A 12878-nucleotide genomic window follows, 5' to 3' on the forward strand; every position below is an offset into this window, starting at 1 on the left:
GGTACGATTAAGTATATTTACCGTACCCGGAGTACATGTAAGTATACTTAAGAGTACCCGGGGTAGATGTAAGTAGTACCCGAGCCGACAATGACCAATCGAGCGTTACTAACACTTCAATTTTGGGGACACCTGCTATGTCTCCTCGTGAATAGACGTGAATCAAATGCCCTCGATCCGAATGTAAGGGCCTCAATTGGTAAAGGATTCTTCACGTTATTACAATCTTCCGAAACGTATTCAAACTGATAAACTCCAGTTATCTTAAACACTGCAAATCATATTGTACTGAGTGTTCCCGTGTGATTTTTATCGAACATGTAAGTATCATGAATTTTTGTTGGTTTGTTCGTAGAATAGTTGGGGGGGGGGGGGGGGACACAAAAAACACGAACGCTTTATTAATTATCTTGACACACCACCATATATCTTCTTCTCTTCCTCAATATACCGGTACTACTGATAAAGTGCCCAATTGATATGTGTGTTTGCAGATACTGAAATGCATAAACTGATTGATTCTCCGATTCAAAGTAGCTTGAAATCAAGATCTGTTTAAAAAAATGTGTGTGATCATATGTGCCGCGTTTTGAGAAAACTGGGCATAATGCTTGTGCGTAAAGTGTCGTCCCAGATTAGCCTGTGCAGTCAGAACAGGATAATCAGGGACGACACTTTCCGCTTTTATGACATTTTTCGTTTAAATGAAGTTTCTTCTTCGCAAAAATCCAATTTAAGCGGAAAGTGTCGTCCCTGATTAGCCTGTGCGGACTGCACAGTATTTGAATTTCTGTAGTATTTTTAAAACAGTACTCGTTCAAATCATACGACCACACAGCTTAAACATAAAACATAAATTAATGAAAACCACGGCAACGACATAAGTAAATTTGGATCAATCGTATCATAAATTCCACCACTTTGTGTCACAAAGTTATTGCAGTGTTTCATTATTTATGTATCTTTTAAATGATCAATATAAATCCAAAATATGTAAGATGAATAAATAATTAAGAAATGATCGACTAACACACATCAGACATGTTGAAATGCAGCAAACGTATGCTGTTGACGATAAATGTATTTATAGGAAAAAGTGATAAGTTGTCGATTATATGTCAGGCAGGCTAAATACGTTTTGTATGAATCATGTCTTAACAAAGAAACACTCTTTGTGAAAAAACCTACAATGCTTTATTTTTATGCTCCCCCAAAAAAATTTGGGAGGAGCAAATAGTCGCCGCTTCGTCCGTCCGTCCGTCCGTGTGTCCGTCCGTTTACAATTTTTGTCCGGGCTATTTCTCAGCAACTAATGACCGGAATTCAATGAAACTTTATGGGAAGCTTCACTACCAAGAGGAGATGTGCATATTATCAGCGGGTTCTGGTTGGATGTGTTTTCACAGAGTTATGGCCCTTTGAAATTTTCCATTAACTGTACATATAGTGCAATTCTTGTCCGGGCTATTTTTCAGCAACTAATGACCCGAATTCAATGAAACTTTATGGGAAGCTTCACTACCAAAAGGAGATGTGCATATTATCAACGGGTTCTGGTCGGATGATTTTTAACAGAGTTATGGCCCTTTGAAATTGTTCATTAACTGTACATATAGTGCAATTCTTGTCCGGGCTATTTCTCAGCAACTAATGACCGGAATTCAATGAAACTTTATGGGAAGCTTCACTACCAAGAGGAGATGTGCATATTATCAGCGGGTTCTGGTCGGATGATTTTTCACAGAGTTATGGCCCTTTGAAATTTTCCATTAACTGTACATATAGTGCAATTCTTGTCCGGGCTATTTCTCAGCAACTAATGACCGGAATTCAATGAAACTTTATAAGAAGCTTCATTACCAACAGGAGATGTGCATATTATCAGCGGGTTCTGGTAGGATGATTTTTCACAGAGTTATGGCGCTTTGAAATTTTATATATATATAAATTTGTCCCCCCAACTACTGTGGCCTCAAGACGTTTCCTTTTATCTGAATATATAGTGCAATATTGTGACAAAAAAAAACCTTGGGGGAGCATCATCCGTCTCCGACGGTTTCTTGTTTCTTCTAGTAATGTATGAGCATGTATGAAACTTACAAGGTCTATATGGTGTCATTATAACGCAACACAATGGCTCAATTTAGGCTCAATATGTTACTCAACGACCTACTGATTTTGTTTTATATTATAATATACCAACAAAGATGTTCTTTCATCTAGCCATAAGTTGAATCCGGTACAGTAGACTCTCTGTAAACCGGACGATCTGGGGACCGGCCTGATCGTCCGGTTTTCAGAGAGTTCCGGTTTACCAAGAGTATTGCCGAAATATACATGTATTTTGTTTGAACCTATTTAGTAAGTAAAACAAGCATGCATTATTCCATAATTTACAGTGTAATTCATAAGCGTAGAAAACAAGCGTCAAAACAAAAGATTCTGCCAATTTATATTCGACTCGCGTCACGCGAAAATGGGTCTTTTAACATATGTGGACAGCGTAGCTCCATACCAGCCTGAGCATTCGCGCATTCTGGGCAGAAATTATGCTGTCCGCTTTGAAAGCACGCAAGGTTTCGTTGTCTCATTAGCGGACACGCTAATGCATACCTCCTTATGCACATGTTGGAATGGAGCTTCGCTTGCCACATATGATATAAGAGCCACTTTCCCACGAGGTGGGTCAATGATTTACCTTAACATGTTATCGTTCCACAACCACACCCACGTAGCACCAACCCAAATCAGCCATGCGTGTCCTATTGGTGATAGCCGTGCTCGTGGTCGCCGTGAGTGCTCAACAATGCTCGGACAGCAACTGCCAACTGCCCAACTGCAGATGTTTCAATGACAGGACCACTCCTGGAAAATTGCAGGTAACGAAAAATTGTACATGCTTTACAACACACCCATTGTCAGTGTGTTTTTTGCATGTTACGCTACGATAAAGGAAGAACATATAGATTTGACTTGTCCATGTTCAACCGCCCGTCCCATCCGGACACATATTGTATTCTGTGTACAGTATGCTGCAAGAATATGACCAGGCAAACTAGATCTTCATCTCACACAAATGAGTGTTTCTAACGAAATTACAGTGTCATAATGTAACCTGTCAAAATGAGACTACAACGGTGTTTATATTCAAAGTTAGACTAAACTTAGTCTCAGCTAAGGAGCATTGACCCAATTTACTAAATAAACAATGAAATATGTTGATACTTTGAATTCAACAAGCAACAAACAACCCTACAAGATAGACAATGCTTTTAAAAGAAATAAAATTCATGCAAACAAAACTGCCACCTACCAGTTAATTTTATACAGGGCAAACCGCGCTAAACTACTTACTATCATTGTCTACTACATGACAAATACGAAACGCACTATACAAGGTTAGGACTGTCACCATACTTATAAATGTCCGACATATACCAACCCAATCACGACCTACTTCTTTTTTCTGCTGTATGTTTTGAACTCTCTTGTTAATCAACGCGCTATTGACTCTCCATTTCTGTACGTTCAATTACAGAAAAATGACATCCCGCAGATCGTCATGGTATCCTTCGAGGGCACCGTCACGAAGACGAACGTCGAGTTCTACAAGGCGATCCTACAGGAGACGAACCCCAACAACTGCGCGGGGCGGGGCACTTTCTTCATCACGGACGAGGGCTCCGACTACTCAGTCATCAAGGCGCTGTATGATGATGGACACGAGGTGGGCATCTCCTCCATAAGGGGCACTGCACCGAATTCATCTACTGACTGGATCAACGAATTCAAAAGTGAGTACACGAAGTGTGGTGTCACCTTTGCTAAAATGCCGATAAAGGACGGTGTTGTATTTTACAGAGGCGATGAGTTTAAACAAGAAGTAACGTTAATATAAAAGATTGTAAAGAAAACCAATTATACTTATATTATTTATGGCATACCGAGTAAAGCATAGTGTAACTTGTTTCAATGTTGTTTTTTTTATTTACAGAGGTGAAATCCCAATTGGAGTCAGTTGGAGTGAAAAGTGGCGATATAAACGGTGTTCGCGTCCCTCAACTGTCCATCGGTAGCGATAACCAATTCATTGGTAATACACATTACATATTATTGTAACTTGAAATAAGCCTATCTCATGAAAGATATGTTCTTATTTCAATGGTCTGCGAGCATTTGAAATCGTGTACACTAAATGAACAAAGACCCATTGCTCAAGTTATATACATCTTCTTCAGCTAATTAAACTACATCTAACAGATTTTGAACATGTTCAATACATGATGATTTAAAGTAAGTGTTCAGATGACCATAGTTGTTTCCTACATGGGACGATGTAATTTCAATTCATGTTGGGTGAATCGATTGTTTCTACCGGAACATATAGTCGTTTACCCAATGACGCAAATGTTATAGTCATTTATCCTCAGGCGTGCATCTGCCAGATCTCATTACCTTAATCGAGTTGTAAAAATCTATGATTAAAGTGTCACAAGATAAGTGAATACATGGCCGAAATCTGGTAAAATAGGGCTGTAAAATATATTGTCTAAACAATTTAGAGGCTTTGATGAAAGACGAAAAAACGCATGTCCGACAAACACTTTAGAGTCACGAAAATATTTATTTTGGATAAAAAAGATGGTGTCTGAAAACTTATAGTGTCCGAAAACTTAGAGTAATTACGGTACCTTTCAGGCATGGGTAGCAACGGCTTAAACTACGACTCCTCGTGTTCCAACGCCGGTCTGTCGGATGCCTCAACTATGATCTGGCCCTTCACTATGGACTACATGCCAACGGCCACCTGCGACAATGGGGCGGCACCTACATTGCCTTTCCCAGGTGGCGATGCACTTTATTTGATTACGTTGCACATGGAAAATCCTACATTTTATAATATTAAGTATAGGGAACCATGGAGTGTTTAAGATTGGCGTTGCATCAGTTATATATACGTATTAAATAGACGTTTCCAAAGCAACATCATTCAGAACTTTTGAGTCTCTCCATAATCATACCCTTGCAGTTGCGTTGGACTATTGTTCTCTAGTCGGATTGATTTATACAGTGTCATTTTTGACATGAGCCCTTTTATTCTCAATTGAACGCACGTTATTATCTAAACGCAGTGCTCTTCAACATACCAATAATCTGAAAGTACGAATATAATAGATAATTTGTCAATGCGATATGATATAGGTCATTTAATATCGAAACCTTGACAAATCACTAATGAATCTTACAGGGAATAATTTGCTTGTTATCATTTTTATCAACGATTATTTGTATGATTGCTTACATCCTCTCAGTTACATTTATCATAATCTTAAAAATAAAAGTTGAAACGTTTGGATCAAACAAACTATTTTGCAAAACACTTTAGGGTAAATGAATGCGACTTATTGGTAATCAGTATTATTTTGTAAAGATAAAACTTGAAATAGTAATATTGTCTTATTTAATGTTTGTTGTAAAATAAATAAATATTTAACAAGTAATGTGTCTGTCAGGTAAATGGGAGGTGCTCATCTCTGACTACCACGATCTGAGCGGCGACAAGCTGCCCTGCGTCGTCCCGTCCGCCTGTCGTAACATCACCACGAAAAGGGACGCCTTCGATTTGTTCTTCGCATCGTAAGTTTCCACTAGAATGCTGCGAAGGAGCTTAATCTAGCATTGTGCATTAACTGACATCATTTATGGACTAGAAGGTCAACTGCCTTTCAGGTCGATATGCCGAAGATATTGATTTTCTTTTTTCGTACGACTTTAAGCGATGTTCCGGCATCTACCATAAGACATTGATCTTTATTTCATTGAGACGATATATATTATTGTACACGATCGCTCACTCTTTTTTTATCCAGCACAGAGGCGTATTTACCTTTTGTAAATCCACTATCTACATCGGACACGTCATTGGAACAGATTTATTTTCATCTTTAATCGCTTGAATAGTCTTGTGCAACACCATAATCAAACCTTTTTCTGTATACACCAAATAAAAACAACAAATTTATGTCCGTTAAAATGTTCACCCTTTCCCTGACTCTCACAGAAGTAGACCACTGAATGTCTGTTTATCATTATTATACATTTGCGCTTGGCGCTGGGGATGAATGCAGATAATGCTTGACAAATTCATCGCGTTTACTTCCATGAATGTTTTTATATTATAGAAAATATTTGTACTGTGCATGGCATTCGTATATAAGAACAACAATTTACCGCCAACAACAGTACTATTGTATTTCTGTTTTTCTTTAATCTTTAATTTTACATGAGTCATCGTTTCCAGATTTACGGACCACTACACCAACTTAAGGACCCCTTTTAACATGCTGGTAGACCCCGCGTGGGCCTCGAACCCAGACCTCCGGGACGGCACCATCGAGTTCCTGCAGTACGTCAGGGCCGCATTCGGGGTATGCATCGTATACAAGGGGGGTTTAATAGATTTTGAATCCACTTTTCGAATTTCCAACAGCCGGAAATTTTAAGGGTCATTTGTCAATAAAATGTTAAGCGCGCCTTTATGCTGATATTTTTTTTAATTAAAGTTGGTTTCTTCATGAATATTGCCAAGAGTACCGATGGTGCTTTATCATGCTTTATAATTGATCACTATGACAACAACGCGAAACAATTAAGATTATTTAGTAGAGTCAACAATGCAAGCCTCAAAATGTAGACAAAAAAAGTCGACAAGGAACCGAACACTTTTTTTTTAATGAAATTAGGCAATACTATGTTTTTCGTGTATTTCGTTTTTTTCCCAAATTTTTTATCTAAGTGTAAAAATGTCATACGACGCGTCAAACGACGGATCCTAGGTACATAAATTGTATATGTGTTTATATTACAGAATTCCGTGTGGATCGTGCCAATACAGAAAACTATCCAATGGATCCAGAATCCGACTCCAATAGCTAACCTTACAACCTTTGCGCCATGGGGATGCAAATAATATCATCATTATGTGTAAAGAAAAGGGTACAAATTATATACAAGATGTTTGACTAGATAACGCGATAAGGGGCATTTCCGGCTAGAGATGTTTAGTCGAGCATACAATTGCTACGACATTTGTTTATTGACTAAGAATACAATTTGAAACATTGTTCATGTGTTTGTGCTGTATGATATTTATTTTTTATGTTTATGCCAGATTCGTGGTTATTTATCATTCACTTTGGCATGTCCGGTTAAATTAAAAACAAGTATAATGAAAGGGCTACTTTTAGCAAAAGCGTATGGTACAAAGATTTTAATTTGCAAATATACAGGGAACACTTTTTTAATATTTTCTTTAATCTACAAAATAAATAGCAAATCCATACTTTCGCGAACACCGGTATGGGACACCACATGGCAATTTTCTCACACAGACTGATTAACTTAAAGTATAGTTTGTTATTTAATAATTACATATTTCAATACTTTGAGTGTGAGTACAACTATAACTATTAACTTTATCAACGAAAACATGGGACGATACAATTTTTTCCAATATTTTAATATGTACGGGGATAAACTTACTGAAAAAAACGAGCACGTGAGGTTTTTACTCATCAATCAATTAAACAAGGTTTTGGGCGATTTATGTAGTTAAAAAACGTGAAAAATGTACAATATTCAAATACATCAATTTTTTAGAACTAGCTAAAAGGCTACATTTCTGACAGAAATGATTGTTGATTGTTTCATATAGCAATTTTTTAATTTTAAACATGTGGTTCTGTTCAATGTTTCAACTCAATTCTCTTTCAAAAATGTTTGGCATAAACACCACAACATAAGTAGAAAATTGTTAATTAAAACACGAACGGCACTTAGATCGTTAACAAATCGATCTTGCTGGTCTAAATTAATTTCAAACATACCGGTACGTAATTTGCTTACTGGCAAAGTGAAAAATGAGTGCATTACTACATTCTACATGCACTCATTAGCTTAAACGTATATTGTATGAATATTATATGTTACCAGGGCCAGCTAGGGATACTAACTGCATGAACAGTTTAACAATTAACTATTGAAATACTCATATAATCAAATATTAACTGACTGAAGGAATGGTCTGCCTATTAACAATAGCGTTTATTACAGAGAAGTCTCCCAGTACATGATACCAACGAACATTTGTAAACGCAAAATTGAACACGATCGATTTTCAAACAAAAAAGACATGCGCACTAAATTAATAAATACGAATAAAGTGAAACACCAGCAACGTCCAGAAACTTGACAAGACAAGTGACAAACGAAACGGTGCCGCACCATCCTTCTTACAACCTGATAACATCTGAAAAACGGAAACATGGCTACCCGAAAATCAAACTACGAAAAACTCCTAAACATAGCATATAGCTGCTAAAATAATGAACAAAATAGTTTTACTTACTCCTAACTAAAGATTGATCTGGAATTTCGTGATAACGTGTTGAGCATACAATACTTAAGCATACGATTATTGAACTGTTTTTGATATTATGACAGTAAAAATTATTTTGCTGCACAATTTGGACACATTTAGGAAGTGATGCGGATAGTCGTATTCGGAAAAGCGTTAGTTAACGGAACCTTTTAACAAATAATTATAAACCTAATTTGCCTTAATTTTTTTTCACATCATATTGGGTATACATCTTATCATACCAAGAATTGAATTAATTCCGTTGTGAAGTTCATCTATATTTGCTTTAAAAAGCATACAAATATGTATATGTGTGTTTATTGACTATTGCATGAACATAAATATTATCTTCTTTATGAATTCTATATTGTGCACTTATAACATATACAGATATAAAATACGCAGCTATGCGTTCACACATTTTGAATGTTTAAAGTGGCCTTTTCACAGATGTTTGGCATGTAATGAAGTTTGTCATTAAATGCTTTATATTGATAAATCTAAACGTTGGATCTAAAAAGCTCCAGTAAAAAACAATAATATAGTTAAAGAAAAAAAGTACCCTCTTCTGTGCTCGAACCACTGACCCCTGGAGCCCTGTAGTATAAGTCTATCGCTTTGACCACTCGGCCATCCGTGCTCATACAATGGGTGGTGTATTTTATACTTTATATAAGCAGTAGTATCACAAAATATAACGACAACAACAGGACTCTCCAAATTATGCAATAGTTTCGCGTTGCAACGCGGTATACTTTTCATGTTTTTAAATCGTCAAAAGATGCATATAATGGATATTTTAGAGCATGGTAAATGTTCAGTATTACTGTTTCCTCACAAATATCAGAACTAAAACGAAAATATTCGAATCTGAAACAATTTTTTTTATTTGGTCAATTTACCAAAACGTCAAAAGGCCTCTTTAATGTCAGTCCAAAACTATTGTGATTTACATCAATCAATATTAAATGTACTTACTAAGATCATTGACACATTTGCAAAGTTGCAAAGTATAGTTTCATTTATTGAAATGAAAATTATACACTCATTGTAACGGATTTAAGGTATGATTTGTGCGGTTCACTTATTTAAAGTCTAAAAGACAAGTGCGAAAATAATCCCGCATGTTTAAAAACCTTAATTGAACTGCTATGTATCTAATTAAAATAGTCATTTTTTTCTGAAATGCAAGTGCAAAACGATTTCCAGCTGCATGTGGCAATATAATTAATAAAAAGGTTTTAAGATAACTGTTATCTTTTATCTGAATTCAGTGTGACACATTCGAAACAGCTGATTAAACAGGAAGTGTAAGCCTTTTTTTTACTTCCCGGTGTGTGCTATCTTTTATCGTGGACAGCCATTTTTAGCATAGGTGCAACGCACCTATGCTTAAGGTATATACGACATTTCGAAAACCCACGTCGATCGGTTGACCATTATGAAGCCTTACCTGATCAAAAATCAGACGAAATATCTATTCAATTTAGTATATGGTAATTCTTACAATTTTTTTTGGAAACGTTTTTCTAACGTTTTCTTCCAAGAATATTGCTAACACCGTTTTTAGTGATTTTTTCTAAGACCGTTTTACGTGAAAAAAACCTTCTAAGAAACTAAAACAAATTTCGTTCGTAAAACAATTCTGTTCTTGTTGATAGTGACCTCGCACCTAATTTCTATATCCTTTGTTTACTGTTCTGTGAGAGGTCAAATGTTTACATAACTGAATTCATAAGGCCCTGGTTTAAGGATATGTAACATTTCATCGGTTAATTATAAATAGAAATTAAAACATATTCTCAGAAGGAAGTGGGGCATAAAGCACTTTTATTCTTTGAAAATGTGTAAAAAATGGCGGAGTACGATGAATGTTTTCTAATTTATGACATGGATTCTGACCTGCCTTTCTATGGTTTTGCTGAAGTAGAGTTTGAAAGTAATAGAGATGTGTTAATTGAAGTTAAAATGATTTACTTTGAGCCAGAAATTAACGCTATGAGTAGAGCTAACGGTTTAAATGTGGCATCGGAATTAATGGATTCGCGCGAATTCTTGACAAGTGTTGTGTCTGTAAAATCTTAAATGGAAAGCTGTAAATGTATCAAGTCGGAAAAGAAAACGGATGGTTGCATAATGGTATGCGTGAAATAATGTAATTCTACGTATTTATTTTCATAGTTTGTAACCATTCACATTCGTCACTATTTGGAATTCCCGTTTCTAAAAAAAGAACATTTTGGTAACAAGGGGGGCGACTCGTGATGTCAGCAATCGTTAAGGTTACAATATACTAAATAATCGAGTCATGAACTAAATAATCGAGTCATGAAGGGCTGCATTCTATACATAAATGGTGACGTCACTACGTTATTGTCACCTCTATACTTAGACGCATCACGCACCTCCATTTGGAGGCATTTATGACTACGACACAAAGAAGTCCGCGGATGAATGAAGAATTTGCTTTATAAGTAAACTTTCATGTTATGATTTAAAAGTTAAGTATAATTTTGTTCAGTCTTACGGTCTTATGTTAGTATCAATTAAAATTTTCGTAAGTTTTCAACAATTTCGCTCTTTATTCATTTTTTTAAAACTGTACTTTCACTTTCGGTTGTATAACAACATGTATCCTTTATTGACGAAAGTTTGCAATGAAATAGCGTTTTCAAAACCGCTTAAAAAGTTTCAGAAGGTGTATCTGGTGCATGTTATGAATAGACACAATGTCATAGCTATATTGCCGACTAGTATGGGAACAATTTGGTATTTCAAGTGGCTCCATTTGCATTGCAAGAGAAGTTCAAATTGACTTGTTCAGTTTGTTAAATTTTGACACCCTAATTATATATTTTTTTATAAGTGCCTGATAGATTTTTTTCTTTAAATAATTGAGATCAATGAAAATTTTAGTAAAAGCACAGCATTGATGTTCTATGATGGTCATTTTTAGTGGAATAGTATGTTACAATAAAACAATTATAACTATTGTATTAATGAATTTAGATTAGGTGTCATCTTTAAATGGGGTAGTAATTCATTATATGAGATTAGCACATTATATAGTTGAAAAATAAATAACATTTTAATGACTTACCATAGTAAAATAAAGCAGCATAGAATGTGTTGCAGGTCATAAAATGTAAAACTGAAATTGAAGAAGCTTTACAAATATTTTACACTGACAACACTGTTGGTTTTCAAAAAAAAATCCTTCCTATCTACCTGCCCTAGTTTTTTGGGGCAAATTTAAATATTATTAATATCATTGAGTTAAATTATTAAAATATCAATATGTTTTGATTACATTAGCTTATTTTATTATTAATAATAAATACTTTGCAAGGAAAGTCCAATTCTGTTTTAATTAGTCTTAATTAGGTACTAGTAAAATTGAAAATATCAGTGACATCCAAAACTTGGCTTAAATGCGTATGAATGCATATTTTCTTTGACAGTTACATAGTACCCTATTTAATTGGATTAAAAACAACAAATAACTATAGTTCCACAACCCAGCCCAAGTTGACGCAAACTGAATTAATTCATCAATCAAGAATATCCCATGTATTCCTCTAGTATTCCTCTAGTACACCAACATGCACGTCTTACTGATTTACATGCACTCCTTAAACAGTTTAACAAAAATAATGAATAATTAATCCAAAGAAAACAACAAACAAGCTGCTTCATAAAAAAAGTTAATTACATAAGATTACATAAGCAAAAAAATCATTTTGATAATAAATCAAGATTTTACTTCAACCAAACCATTATAAATTTATTGTGAGGGGGGGGGGGGGTAATGTAAGCACTAAAACTAAAATGGGGGAAATGTCTGGTGAGGGAACATCTTAGGGGGGGCGTCCGGAATTCCTGCTAAGGGCGACAGTGTTGTTAATGTGTCTTTAGAGGAAATAACTGAAGGAAAGTACTCATTGGTGTATGCCCATCCAGAAGCATTTCTGAGCATATCAATTGGAACAGCAATATTGAGTGCATTTGAAAGAGATATAACTGTTTCATGCATTGCTTTTGATGAAGCCCACAAGTCATGGTCCTTTAATGGTAGCTTTCCTATTAGCGAATTTTATACTTATTTTTTACTCTACAATCTAGCTCTTTTGTCATAAAATGAGAAGTTTTATTATCCAACAGGTTTTGTGTTTGAACCTCACACATTTTATAATACCAAAGTCCCATCATACAATCATCATCACAATCAGCAGCAGCATTATCATATTCATCATCATCATTGTTAGCAGCAGCATCATTGTGTTGTATTATCAGAATTCAATACAAATACAAACACAACCATTACAACTCTTACTACTTCTACTACTAATTAATTAATTATCTACTACTACAACAAGAACAACAACTACGACTACTACTACTGATCTTACTTCTACTACTACTAGTCTACTACTATTACTACTACTACTACTACTACTGC

General features: G+C 35.4%; 1 protein-coding gene across 1 annotated transcript; it reads left to right on the forward strand.

Annotated features, from left to right (window-relative positions):
- The first annotated feature begins 2741 nt into the window (after positions 1-2741).
- LOC127859337 (chitin deacetylase 7-like) lies at positions 2742-7124 on the forward strand. Its single transcript, XM_052396682.1, has 7 exons — positions 2742-2879; positions 3539-3794; positions 3995-4093; positions 4699-4845; positions 5514-5637; positions 6302-6428; positions 6869-7124. Exons 1-7 carry the CDS (start codon positions 2754-2756, stop codon positions 6968-6970), a joined length of 981 nt encoding a protein of 326 aa, XP_052252642.1. The 5' UTR covers positions 2742-2753; the 3' UTR covers positions 6971-7124.
- Positions 7125-12878: the final 5754 nt, after the last annotated feature.

This window comes from Dreissena polymorpha, chromosome 15, assembly GCF_020536995.1.
Source record: "Dreissena polymorpha isolate Duluth1 chromosome 15, UMN_Dpol_1.0, whole genome shotgun sequence".
Taxonomy (NCBI): domain Eukaryota; kingdom Metazoa; phylum Mollusca; class Bivalvia; order Myida; family Dreissenidae; genus Dreissena; species Dreissena polymorpha.